Here is a 12,771-nt window from a genome sequence, read left to right as displayed (position 1 = left end):
AATTAAACTGCTCTTAAGTAATAGATAATGTGTTACACTCATACAAGAAAACAAGAAATAAAAACATATTTTGTAACATGTACCTCTCTAATAAATGCAATTAATTATAAAATAGTAGGATATAGCAAATAATAAACATAGCTTCCCTTTAACTTAAGCAGTTTTACATAATGAGGCCTATAATTAGCCTAGGACTAATTATTGTTATTAACTGTTACATAATCATGTACTACTTATATGAGCATCATCACACGTCTAGAAACAAATTTAAATTCCTGACTTCTCGCGCAATTCAGAGGTGTTTTTTTTCTGATTTTTGCCGACAAAAATCCAACTTGAGCTGGAGTAGGTCAATATCTTTAAATCGTCTATGGAACTCTTCCCAGAGAATTTAAAAAAATTACAGTATGTTACACTGTTGAACAGGAGATCAGTGGCTGAAGGCGTTGAAATTATAAAAATGTGCTGTGAGATCTGCGACATCCACAATGAAATCTTAATCTGAAAGCTTTTAATAATATCTGTCGACACAAATTAATTGATTCTTTTCTTGCGATCTCAAATTCAAAATGTTCAGATGCTCTAATACATCCTTGAGAAAGTTACGTTCCTCGATCCATGTAGAGTCAACTAGTTCTGGACTGTCTCTGTTTTTGTATTATGAATTCTAATAAATATTCAAGTAATTCAAAATATCTGGACAGAACAATATCGTAATAATAATAAACATCGTTAAACTGAGAATTTATGTACAAAAATCTGGACAATTTATAGTCACAACTCCTAACTGACATTTAACGAATTTACGCCATTAGCAGCACACACTTTTGTTTGTACTTTATTCTGTAAACATAAATACAATGCTGTGAGGAAGAAGCTGAACAATATATCTTTACATACATTTACTACTATTTAATATCAATAAAAACAAACTAATTGTAATATTATATCATTCTGTTGATGAACTAATAATTTCAGGCGTTCGACACTGCTTGTCTTTGTAACTAAATAATTTCCACAAAGAGCATCACCTCATCTTTCACTTACAGAAGAGGTTAAGAGTCTAGTCAGCCTGAAACTTACTGAACGACTTATTCATCAATGTGTAATGTACAACCCTTGTGTTCACCAGTGACTTGTAAGGGACATCATTTTATTTTTACTTGCATTTTTATTGTACCTGCATTTCTGAATGTACTTCACTCTCACCCCTTCACTAATGTCCTTGCTCCCGTCAGACACACAAACTTACGGCCGCTGTTGCATTCGAAGTCTTCAAGCAGTGAAGTAAACACTGCAGTGTATAGTGTGTTTCATAAATATGGTTGCGTTTTCTATAGAAGAAAGAACCTATATTAATAATATCGTACTAAAAATTATATTCAAGAAACGATAAATTCAATTTCAGAGAATATGCTTCAAAATGTTTTTAATAATATGCGTACTAAATTGAAGCCTGGATTGTAATGAATGGCAACCATTTTCAGCAAATTGTTTAAAAATTCAGATTAGCTTTTTTTGAATTGAGGTGGCTAGAAGCAAAGGAATGCTAGTGGCATTTGTAATAACATGAGTTAAGTGCATCCAGTGTAAGCAAAAGTATCTAAAATTTTAGTGGAAAAGGGATATTTTAATCGCATCACACATTAAAATTTAAATAAAAATTTCACCGATTTTACGAAAGCTTAAATATTTAAACCCCATTTTCTCAAAAGTAACTTAACTGCACTTACAGCCCTTTACTTATGACCCCCCGATTTAAATGCACTCTCTATATTGTATGATAACATCAATAATTAATATGCTAAATAAAGTAGACATTACATAACGAACATAGCCGCCTGAAAAGTTGAGTTTTTGAAAAAAAAAAGTTACTACTCTACTGTATTTTGATAAATTCCGTAAAAGTGATGATCAAACTGAAAATCGTAATATCGTATTTCCCTACAACATAAATGGATACACTACTTTTCTCTCCTATACCTAGTAAAATGATTTGCACTAGTAACATCAAACTCCTGTAATGGAAGGAGGCAACAGTGTTTCCGAGTATAGCCAGGTTAATGTTAAAAATGTTGGTAAAAATAAAGTGATGTCCCTGTACAACCCTTGTGTTCACCAGTGACTTGTACCTGCGTGCCTTACGTGCTCTGATCAGCGCATACGGGATATGAGCACGTTTGCGCTCTCGTTGACATCATTGACGTAAAAGAATCCTATCAGAGCTCCAGGCAAATTTTCTTGCCATCATTTAATTTCGAATTTCATTAACCTCTGCAGTTGGAAGCGTCGTTAAATAGTAGGCTTGCTGCCATTACTGCCTTATAGCGACCAGAGTGCGACACCTCGGCTGCAGCGACAATTATGTGTGTTAAACAGATGTGATTTATTGTTCTTATAACGACATATTTTCAATATGCAACTCGTTTATAGCGACATTTAACAACCGTGCTATGTATTTGAAAACTCCTGCTTTACGTACATCAGGATTGCCAGATGATCTGAGTGAAATTGTGGCAGCGTAATACTGAAATTATCGTTTTCTGTGAAACTTTATCTTACGACTTCAACTTAAATAGTGTTGAAACTAAAACAGCCCTGTGGGACTGAATTAATAATTCACGCTAGTAATAATTTAACATAATAAAGTATTGATAAAGTGCCGTATTCACTGGTCAATGCTCAATACTGCTACGTCTTTTGTTTTGGATCCATTATTTTGCTGCAATCAGTAATGAACGAGAAAACAAGAGTCATTATACAGGACGTTACGAAAGTGATGGTCAAATATTTAGGGATGAGAATAAAAACGAAGAGAAGAAAAACTGTTCATAAAATATTTTGATATGATACCTCTTGCACGAAAGGAGAGATCTATAACTGAAACTCGATTAATATATTTCAGTATTATGTGTATTTATCCTGGTAATAATGAACAGTTTGACTCGTAGACATTTTGTTTTTTCAGCATTAACTTCCTATTATTTTACGAGAAGATTCGAAGAGAACGGCAGTTACGTAGACTTTCAGCTCCCCACTACTACCATTAATGCACAACACAATGTCAATACGGCGGTTGCTGTCGTCTGCGATATAACGAACTTTTCTGTTGATTTTCGAGTTTGGCATTTTTTCCGGTTATTATATGCTTATTTAAGTTGTGTTAACTCTCGCTAGTGGTTTTATATTTTATTTTATCCGCCTTAGTATTTATTTTATTATTGTAAATATTTTTGTTTTATCACTATTATTATTATTATTATTATTATTATTATTATTATTATTATTATTAATGAATTATTTTGTATTACAATCTTTGTATCGTTTCTGTCACGATTATTCTATTATCATTATTATTATTATTATTATTGTTATTATTATTTATATCAGCATTATTATTATTTGAACCGCTTAAAATTTATGTAGACTACTGGACTGTACCCGAGCACGAGCATTGTGCTCATTTCGGGTATCTATTCACATGTATTCAATTGGTATGTAAATTGTAAATAAATAAAAAAAAATAAAATAAGTATGGGTCTGCAAATTGACCGTGTACGAGATAATGTCATTTTTTGCTGGTTGCGGCTGCAGTAAACCGTGCGCCTGGATACAGTAAAGCGGCAACATCGTTATCATTATAGTGCAGTTTTGCGAAGGTTTTGGAATAATATTGAGACTTCCTGGGTAGCTCAGTTGGTAGAGCGTTGGTGCGTTTAGCCAAAGGTCCCGCGTTCGATACTCGGCCTCGGAACAATTGAGGACGTCACCCGAATAAGGGCGTAGAGAGCAAAATGTAGTTCTGATATAATAGTACATTATGCAACGAGTCTATAATGGTAGTAATTAAGACGCGAGTATGTTTGTTTATGAAACGAGCGCAAGCGAGTTTCATAATTTTCATACGAGCGTCTTAATTACCATTATAGGCAAGTTTTATACGACTTTTTATTCTCGACCATATTTCTAACTTGAAATTATTCAGATGTATTCATGTTATGGTTATGTAAGTGAGGAGCGGAACTGACCTAAATTGTGAGATGTTATAAATGTTATGTTTTATTTAACGACGCTCGCAGCTGCAGAGGTTATATCAGCGTCGCTGGATGTGCCGGAATTTTGTTCCGCAGGAGTTCTTTTACATGCCAGTAAATCTACTGACATGAGCATTGCATTTAACCACACTTAAATGCCATCGACCTGGCCCGGGATCGAACCCGCAACCTTGGGCATAGAAGAAATTGTGAGATGTGCGCAGACGCGAAAGTATTGACTTTTTCCGAGGAACGAATGTGTTATTGACCTTGATATAATCTAGAGAATAACATGAACATTGATTTTGGTGTAACCTGGAAATTGATTTAGAATTGAAAAACGAGATGACAAATTGAATTTATTTGAATATTATTTACAATTAACGCTAATTATTATAGTAACAGAACATAACCTTCTGCGATAGTATTGGATTTCCAGCCTCCGTGACGTTTCCCTAGTTGTCTTTCGATTGCATATCCGAGAATAATCGAAAACCTGAACTTTAATGAATAGGTGTACTTTAATGACATCCATTAAAGGACTGCTACCAGGTGTATAATTACTACATTTCGGCATGGTCGAGCATAAACTGATGTCAATGCTTGTCAGCTGTCAGGTTCATCACAGTTATGTCGAAAACGTTATTCTTCACTGTTAAATCGGCACAACTATGATGAACCTGACAGCTGACAAACATTGAAATTAGTTTATATCAGAACTACATTTTGCTGTATACGCTCTTATTCGGGTGACGTTCTTAATTTATCCTTGAAATTATTCAAATCAACTTCACAGAAAGCAGATTTGCAGAAGAATTCATTGTCTGCGCTTGAGCTTGAACTCATGGTCCATCTGTCCGTATGTGTTAATGCTCTTTAAAAATTTCACATTTGAATTAACTGCATCTATTAGTGGGATTTCTGACTATACACATTAACATATAAATGAAATGTGTAATAATTATAAATGAAATAATATTTGTGTGAGTGATGTGTGTGTTGCGTTTATTAAACCTATATTGTGTTTGCACGTTTTTTACACGTGATAAAATTGCCTGAAAATGTGTATATGTTTTCGATAACTATGCTTAGTAACGTGTCGGTGATACAACATCAGGAAAATTTTAAAAGTTGAGCAATTTGGTTTTAGTGAGTGAGGTAATACTGTAGATAAGTCTTAAAGCTACTCCCCAAAAACTGATAATCCATTAGTTGTCAGTACACCGTTACGCACTTTATCGTAACAGTTGGGAAGGTCATCATGTTTCAAAGTCGTATTGCTTAATATTTTCGAATTTTGCATTGTCTCGTATACCTATGAATGATAATTGGATGGTTGGTTATTTAACAACGCCGTATCAACTACGAGGTTATTTAGCGTCGATGAGATTGATGATAGCGAGATGATATTTGGCGAGATGAGGCCGAGGATTCGCCATAGATTACCTGGCATTCACCTTATGGTTGGGGAAAACCTCGGAAAAAACCCAACCAGGTAATCAGCCCAAGCGTTTCTTTCATTTTGTTAATGCATTAATAGACCATTAGTGAAAATATTTCCTGAACTTCTTTAATGCTAATTTTATGGGATTTTTAAGCCCCTTTATTGAGTACTAATTGCTCAATATTATGGACTATGATCTGGGCAGTGCATAGACTGAGAAAATTTTGTAGATTATAGTCACATGAGTTAGCTACTTTTGTAGTGAGATTTACTTACTGTCATTAAAGAAAACTATGTTCGCATAGGTACATTATGTGGATCCAAACATGCACAGTAAGTCAAAAGCGGGCCGATGAAGTCTAACAAATATGATTGATGGAAAATGTAAATAAAAATCGCACAAACTCTTTCCTACTTTTATATTTCACCTTGAGTTTACTATCACACTATCAGTCTGTAATTTCTAGTAGGAGCATCACCTACATCCACAGTGAATGGGTCTATGATAGAGATAAGAAAAAATAACATAACAGTACTTTCGGGACAGTACCGGGTAAAGAACTTTAGGTCGGAACAGTCTGTTCCAAAATAACAGTAGGAGTTTCTGACAGACTGTTCCTCATAAAAACTGGAGTACTGAGTAATGTACCATCCAATCATGTTGTCTGGAACACTCCAGATACTTCCTTAGAGACCATAACAGTTCCAGCGTAAGTGTTCTCATTGGATGTAGAGTACGGAAATACTATTATTTGGAGCTCCCTCGTATAACTTTCGCTTACAAAACACTGCGTATGTGCAGTATATATGCTACTTATGGACAGTCGTGCGAAATTGTTGCCTACATATGTAAAGGTGGACTCCCATCAAGCCTCGGTCCAAGTTCTAATTCCGTATCTCTACACAGCTGAGTATGATGGGAGCAGCTCGAAATGTTTAACGCCATGATTTTGCAAGACGTGTTTCAATATTGAGCAATCATTCTGAGTGGTCAATCATCTTCAATTACATTGTTTTCTAATAATATAGTAACAAGAATGAAAAAGAAATCAAATTGTAAGATTGTGTATTATTATTATTATTATTATTATTATTATTATTATTATTATTATTATTATTATTATTATTATTATTATTATTATTATTATTATTCACAGGGAACTTTACCTGAAAGCTAGATTTATTTAATTGTGTACTTTATAGAATCACGTTTTGCCACACTTTTGAATTGAATTTTTATCGATAATGTTACAGTTAATAATAAATGTCGATATTGATGCAGCTCCGTTTTCTTTAGGCTCATGCTGCAAACTTAGCATTTGATTTTGTGCCGTCAGAAAGTTAAAAAAGTAAACAGTGTCGCTGAACATTTTAATGAATAGAAGCATTATCTTTGCTAATTAAATTGTTCCTCAGCGGTGTTCGTTATCTTTGGTGTGTACTCAACGTAAGACGCTGCAAGATGTTTTATTAATTGAGGCGCTGACATGGGAAAGGTAGTAACTGCCAAAAACAAAATTTTTGAGGAGAAGCAAAAAACAAATTTATGAACACTTTCTCACTTACATTATTACAGAAACTGCTTTAAATGAAAGGCTTACACGCATGTTTGTGTTACATATGAAATTTGAAAAGTCTGGCACAGATTTATCTGTGAAATCCTATTTTATGAAAATACAACATTGAAATCACTATTTAGCTAAACTGAGAATTAACGTTATTTATACATTATGCACAAATGTTTCGGTAAAATGCATGTTACTTTTCATCGAGGAAGTCTAACATAGATAACAAGTCTCTCTTTTTGGCATCAGGGACGACTGGTCTTCTTTCAAGGCGTTGCAAGCACTGCAAGTTAGTGATTGACGTTAATGACTGTCCTTTCTTAAAACTCCTGTGCTCTGTCCATATATGAAGGCCATTAAATGACTGTCTTGTTTTTATTAGAGGAAAATCAGCTTTTGAGAGTCTAATCCAGTTGAGGGTGCTGATTTTGATAGGAGTTGTATTAAAAAACTTGTCACATTCTGCAGAAAAGTCGAAGAAATCCTCATCCTTTATCATTATTACATTATTAGGCCTTACCTCTTCTGGAACCATGGTCTTGCATCTTTTTTTTTCTTTTCTCTATGATGCCAAATTCCCTATCACATGGCATGTAGGAATGTTCTGAAACCAGGAATTTCAAGTCCACTGAATCAAAATGTTTCTTGGTAATAACGTAAATCAGGACCATTAGAATCTCCGATTCTTATTCTGCCCTGCACAGTTATCAGCCCATATTTGTCTAGACACACTCTGATGTTGTACCTTCTCCGCGCCCACAGCTGTGCACATACAACTCACAACATCTAGTGACTACGTTTCCAACTTCGTTTCATTACATACGGACATACTAGCTTCTCTATGCCATTGGTATGACCATTTATTACCTTCTCAATGAAAAACCTAAAAATTAGAATTTTTGGCAGTTACGACCTTTCCCATGTCAATGCCTCAATTATTGAATTAAGAAAATGCAAAATGTAATTATCTATTCCCTCAAGACTTCTGTAACGAAACTCGCGTTTTTTCTTTCGATTATGGAGTTACTTATTCATTTTAATCTATTTTGTGAAGAAAGAAATGCTTATAACACGTATTGAATTTAAAATCGGTGCATTAGACGAAGATATCATGAAGTACCATATTTGTATTTTTTTTTTTTTTTGTATGTACATTGTGTAAAGAAATTAATTACTATAGTGAAACAACAAATTAAGTGGTATTGTCTAATTCAGCTATCTACTTTTGGGCTAACCATAATCATCGTTCAATTGGTTCATTATTATCCTTGCTCCTGAATCACGAATTTAAAGCAATTTTTTCATCGTTATTGTTTTAGGTGGTGACAAAGGTCGTGGAACTCTGGATCTGTTGCTCTCAACAACTTACTGCCGCTCGCAGATGTACCTTTCTCGACAGCTGGCTCAACTGCATCCAGAACTAACAATGCCTATGTTTTCTGGTAAGTTTTCATTTTGATTTTGGAGACTATGCGCCCCATCAGATAAGTCTATTTTATGTAGTAACTTTTCTTCTGAGATGGAGTATAGCTATCACTAGGAATAATTAGAAATCCAATGGAATAACGAATATCATGAGTCTTTGATAAAACATTTGCCAGTTTAAATCGAGATATCCTCTGTAATTTGTAGCGCTCGTTTTATTTTCTCACAGCTAAGGACACTTTTATTGAGTTACCAGGACACTTTTATTGCCTCACCAATAGTAGCAAAAAGTCTCTTCGATAGTCACTCATTATTGGCGCTAATTAATTGTTACTGCATTATAAATGAAAGTAAAATATAGAACTAAGTTACAGAGTGTTAGAACGTTCAATATTTTGAGGAGTGGTATTATTCATGAAAACAAGAAAATAGCGTCTAGTCTAATAAACATGAGCCCTAAAATCAGTATCTTCCGAGATACGAAGCCTTGTTCATAATCATCATAGGAGATGCTCATTGTGATTTCCATTAAAAAAAATGTCATTCTGAGAGGTGATGGTTTTCGTCAAAACAAGGAAAAGGTCTGCTAAACATGGGTCCTAAAATTAATATCTTCTGAGATATGAGTACTTGTTCATCAACATCACAGATGTTCAATATGATTACCGTTAAAAGAAAAGTATTTCTGAGAAGTGATGGCATTCGTAAAAACAAGAAAAGAGTATAATAAATAAGAGATCTAAATTTAGTATATTCCTAAATATCAGTATTAGTCCATCAAAGTCATGGGGATATGCTCGATGAATTTCAATTTTTAAAAGGGCATTGAATATTCTGAGAGGTGGTAGAATTCATCAAAAGAAGAAAAAAAGTTTACTAAACATGAGTCCAAAAATTAATTAGACTTATTTTTCCTGTTTTGATAAAATACTGTCACCTCTCAGAATACTGATAATTATGTGATACTGTAGTGTAGGCCTATACCCCATAAAAAACGAGCAAAGAGCTTACAATAGAAGAAATGCTGTTCTTACAATATCAGTTTCAATGTCCTTTTATCCACCGCTATGGGAAAACGGTTAGCATGCGTGGCCGTGAAACGACCGGTCCTGAGATCAAATCCTGGTTGCAACAAGGTACCAGGTTGAGGTTTTTTTCTGGGTTTTCCCTCAACCCATTAAGAGCAAATGCTGGGTAACTTTCGGCTTGACCCTCGGTCACATTTCCTGGCATTATCACCATTTCATCCAGACGCTATACTGTTTTCTCTGTAAGAAAAATCCTAATGTAAACATAAGCACGTTGCTGTCACAGCCGTGATTGGCTCCCAGTGGAAACACTCACATGACGCAGGAAAATATAGTTCGTATTTGGAAACCACAATCTTGTATTATTTGAAAATAAAACATTGAATTCCGGTTGTTAAATACGATGAAACATTTAACTTCACTCATGTGTAAAACGCTATATAAAAGAAAAGCTACTTATATATTTTGTTATGTACTATGAACGCGGATGAATACCAACAGTAATACCGAGGTAGTCCGTTCTTGTAACAAGCTGGCGTCACTTGAGCTCGTAGTTTGTTGTTCACGTAAGCTAGTATTGAAGTACGGTTTCTGTATCCTCAAATATCCATTGTGAAGACATAAGACTTAAAAATAATTTAATTGTAGTAATTATAAAGTAAATGTTTCCTAAACAAATGAATGCATAGTAGTGAGGTTAGGCCTACTTGACGAGTAACGGGAATTGTTTAACATAAAACAGAATATACAACAGTAGGCGGGAACATGTACTGAGAATCTATGGCGCCAAACAGCGGCCAATGAAACCTCACTTCAGTCACGTGCTATTGTTTACATTAGGATTTTTCTTACAGCGAAAAGATTATAGATAACCATAATCTGTTCGTTTCTTTCCTTCTTAAGAATTTCACCATAAGCGCTATCCTTTTCCAATCTAACAGCTCCGTAAAATATATAATAATCGGTAAAACACATGAATATATAGTTACCTGCAGAATTTCAAACTGTATTTGTTGGCGTTAATGACAATGTCTTACGAAGTAATTAAGAGTTAAAATGGTAATATAACAAAAAAAAAAATATCCCAAATACAAATTCTTTGGTGCACGAAACATATCACGTCATAAATCCTATATTAAATTGGTTAGAAACTTTTCCTTTTACTCTTGGTAAACAAACATTCATTGTCCACGTACGAAAGTTTAAATCTACTTTGGAATGATAAGAAAATGAGGCTTAGACGGCGTTCATCCCTTGGACATGCTTAGCGTCATCATAGTGTTTCTTCTTATTTGACGACGCCATCTCTTCCTCGAACTTTCCGGCGTGACTAAACCTTGCACTTTACCATCCGCCGGTATAAACATCATATCAGGTCCTACAATTCCCAGAGAGAGAACTTCATTCTAATTTCTGATGCCCTCTTTCTGATGGCTGTATTCACGAATTTAATGACTTGCTGAAAACTGTAGGGGCATTCAAAGCTAGCACTCTTTTGAATTCGCTGAGGCTTTGTTAAAAATAAGGTTGACATAAATCTACAAACCATTTCAAACACGAATAATGATGTTGAACGACAGGTTTGTTTTCAATTGTTTCACTTCGTTTGGTTTGCCAACTTTTATTTCGAAATGTAACAAATTAAAGCTTTTCAAGCTATTGTTGGGCTGGTTATTGCGTTTTGTTTACAAATGTATTCCTGGAAATAACAGTATTGCCTCTGGAAACGTTTATTTTTTGTCCAGTGTTGCCAGGGTCTAGGGATTAATCCCTCAGCACAGGGATATTTTTCATCGAAAGGGATTGATTGATTTTAAAATGAATTTTAAGAAAGCATAGGGATTTTGAAAGAGCACAAAACGTCAACATGGAAATTTAATGAAATACGCAGTTTTGATGAATTCATTGACCCTTGTCCAAATTCTTATGACTCATAGGCCCGGTTTCTTCAACCACTGTTAAATTATAACAGTGTGTTATTCCATTTTAACTGTAAACTTAACAGTTGAAGCATTTCTTCAACTACTGTTAGTACTAACAGGATGTTAAAACCTATGTTAATTTAACTGCCCAATTTCATGCAGTTAAATCATTTAACTCTCTGTTAACATAGAAGTATCCTAATGGCTGGTGTGTTAGATGCTGAATTTATATATCTGGATTATATAGAAAATGATATCCATGAATACATAAACAGAGCGGATGATTTCTGTGATTTGACAGACCAGAAGTTCATACAAAAGTACAGGCTATTTTCTGCCAAGCCTCACTTTTCGCTTTCAGCGTAGATCCGTTTGTTTGTTTACTCTCATTAATTGGTTTATACTGCGAAATAATTTCCAGCAGAAGGTTTCTTTCGAACCTAAGAGAAATTAGTCTCCCGATTTCTTTTTGTTCCAATGTTTTCCATTTTATAACAGCAATACCAATACGCCGCTCCATGTTACTGTGATACAGACGAGGAAACAAACAGAAATCAAACCTGAGAGAATAGAAAGACTTCTATCCTCTCTGAATCAAACAACGGAAACAAGCGAGAATCGCAAGTGTCAGAGTTCAGAAAACAGAAGTGAGCCTATAGTTGGTTATAGGTTATGGCTAAACTCTAGAATCTCTGGTCCTAACAGAAAGTTAACAAACAGAATGTTAAAATGTGAAATGTAAAGTTGAAGAAATACAATATTTTTAACAGCAATTCATACTTTTAACTTACAGTTAATTAACGCTATGTTAGGTGCATTTTAACAAAGGTTGAAGAAACTGGGCCATAAAGTGTGAGAATTACTGGGTGACGATACTGGGTGGTTGATACCCTTGCTAAGTCGCGATCGCTGTTCATTAGTCAAGCACTTACAGCGTTTTGTATTGGTGCGATTGTGAGTGCGTTGACTAGCTACTGTACTTTGAATAATGTGAATTTTGGGGATGATGGAGGTGGGGAGGAGCCGTCTACACGAAAAGAGAAACGAACGATTATGAATTAAATTTCAAAATAGGAAAAGAGTGGCGAAAGCAACCATTACTTTCATAGCGATGAGAAAGTTATGTTATGTCAATTAAATGGAATTCTGGAGGAAAAAGAAAAACATTAACCTGCAAGAATTTCATTTTTCATAATTTCACTTTACGAACATCGGTGAATTAAGATGGAATCTGCTTGTCTCCACATCTTTCCAACTCCTCTATGGAACACACAGGTAACTTTTAAATATTCATTGATATTTTAAAAACCAGAAATAGGATCAGATTACATATTCGAACATTTGCTGTACTTG

General features: G+C 34.5%; 1 protein-coding gene across 7 annotated transcripts in view; it reads left to right on the top strand.

The window, feature by feature from the left end:
- fry (Protein furry) overlaps positions 1-12,771 on the top strand; it is a 719,047-nt gene that overhangs the window by 451,239 nt on the left and 255,037 nt on the right. For all 7 annotated transcript variants that reach the window (XM_069813811.1, XM_069813807.1, XM_069813810.1 and 4 more), the window contains one exon: positions 8,363-8,485. In XM_069813811.1, the coding sequence (XP_069669912.1) occupies positions 8,363-8,485 (123 nt within the window). The remainder of the gene's footprint in view (positions 1-8,362; positions 8,486-12,771) is intronic.

This window comes from Periplaneta americana, chromosome 16, assembly GCF_040183065.1.
Source record: "Periplaneta americana isolate PAMFEO1 chromosome 16, P.americana_PAMFEO1_priV1, whole genome shotgun sequence".
In the NCBI taxonomy this organism is placed as follows: domain Eukaryota; kingdom Metazoa; phylum Arthropoda; class Insecta; order Blattodea; family Blattidae; genus Periplaneta; species Periplaneta americana.
The sequence above is the reverse complement of the archived record's forward strand: the minus strand, read 5'-3'. Positions and strand labels throughout refer to the sequence as shown.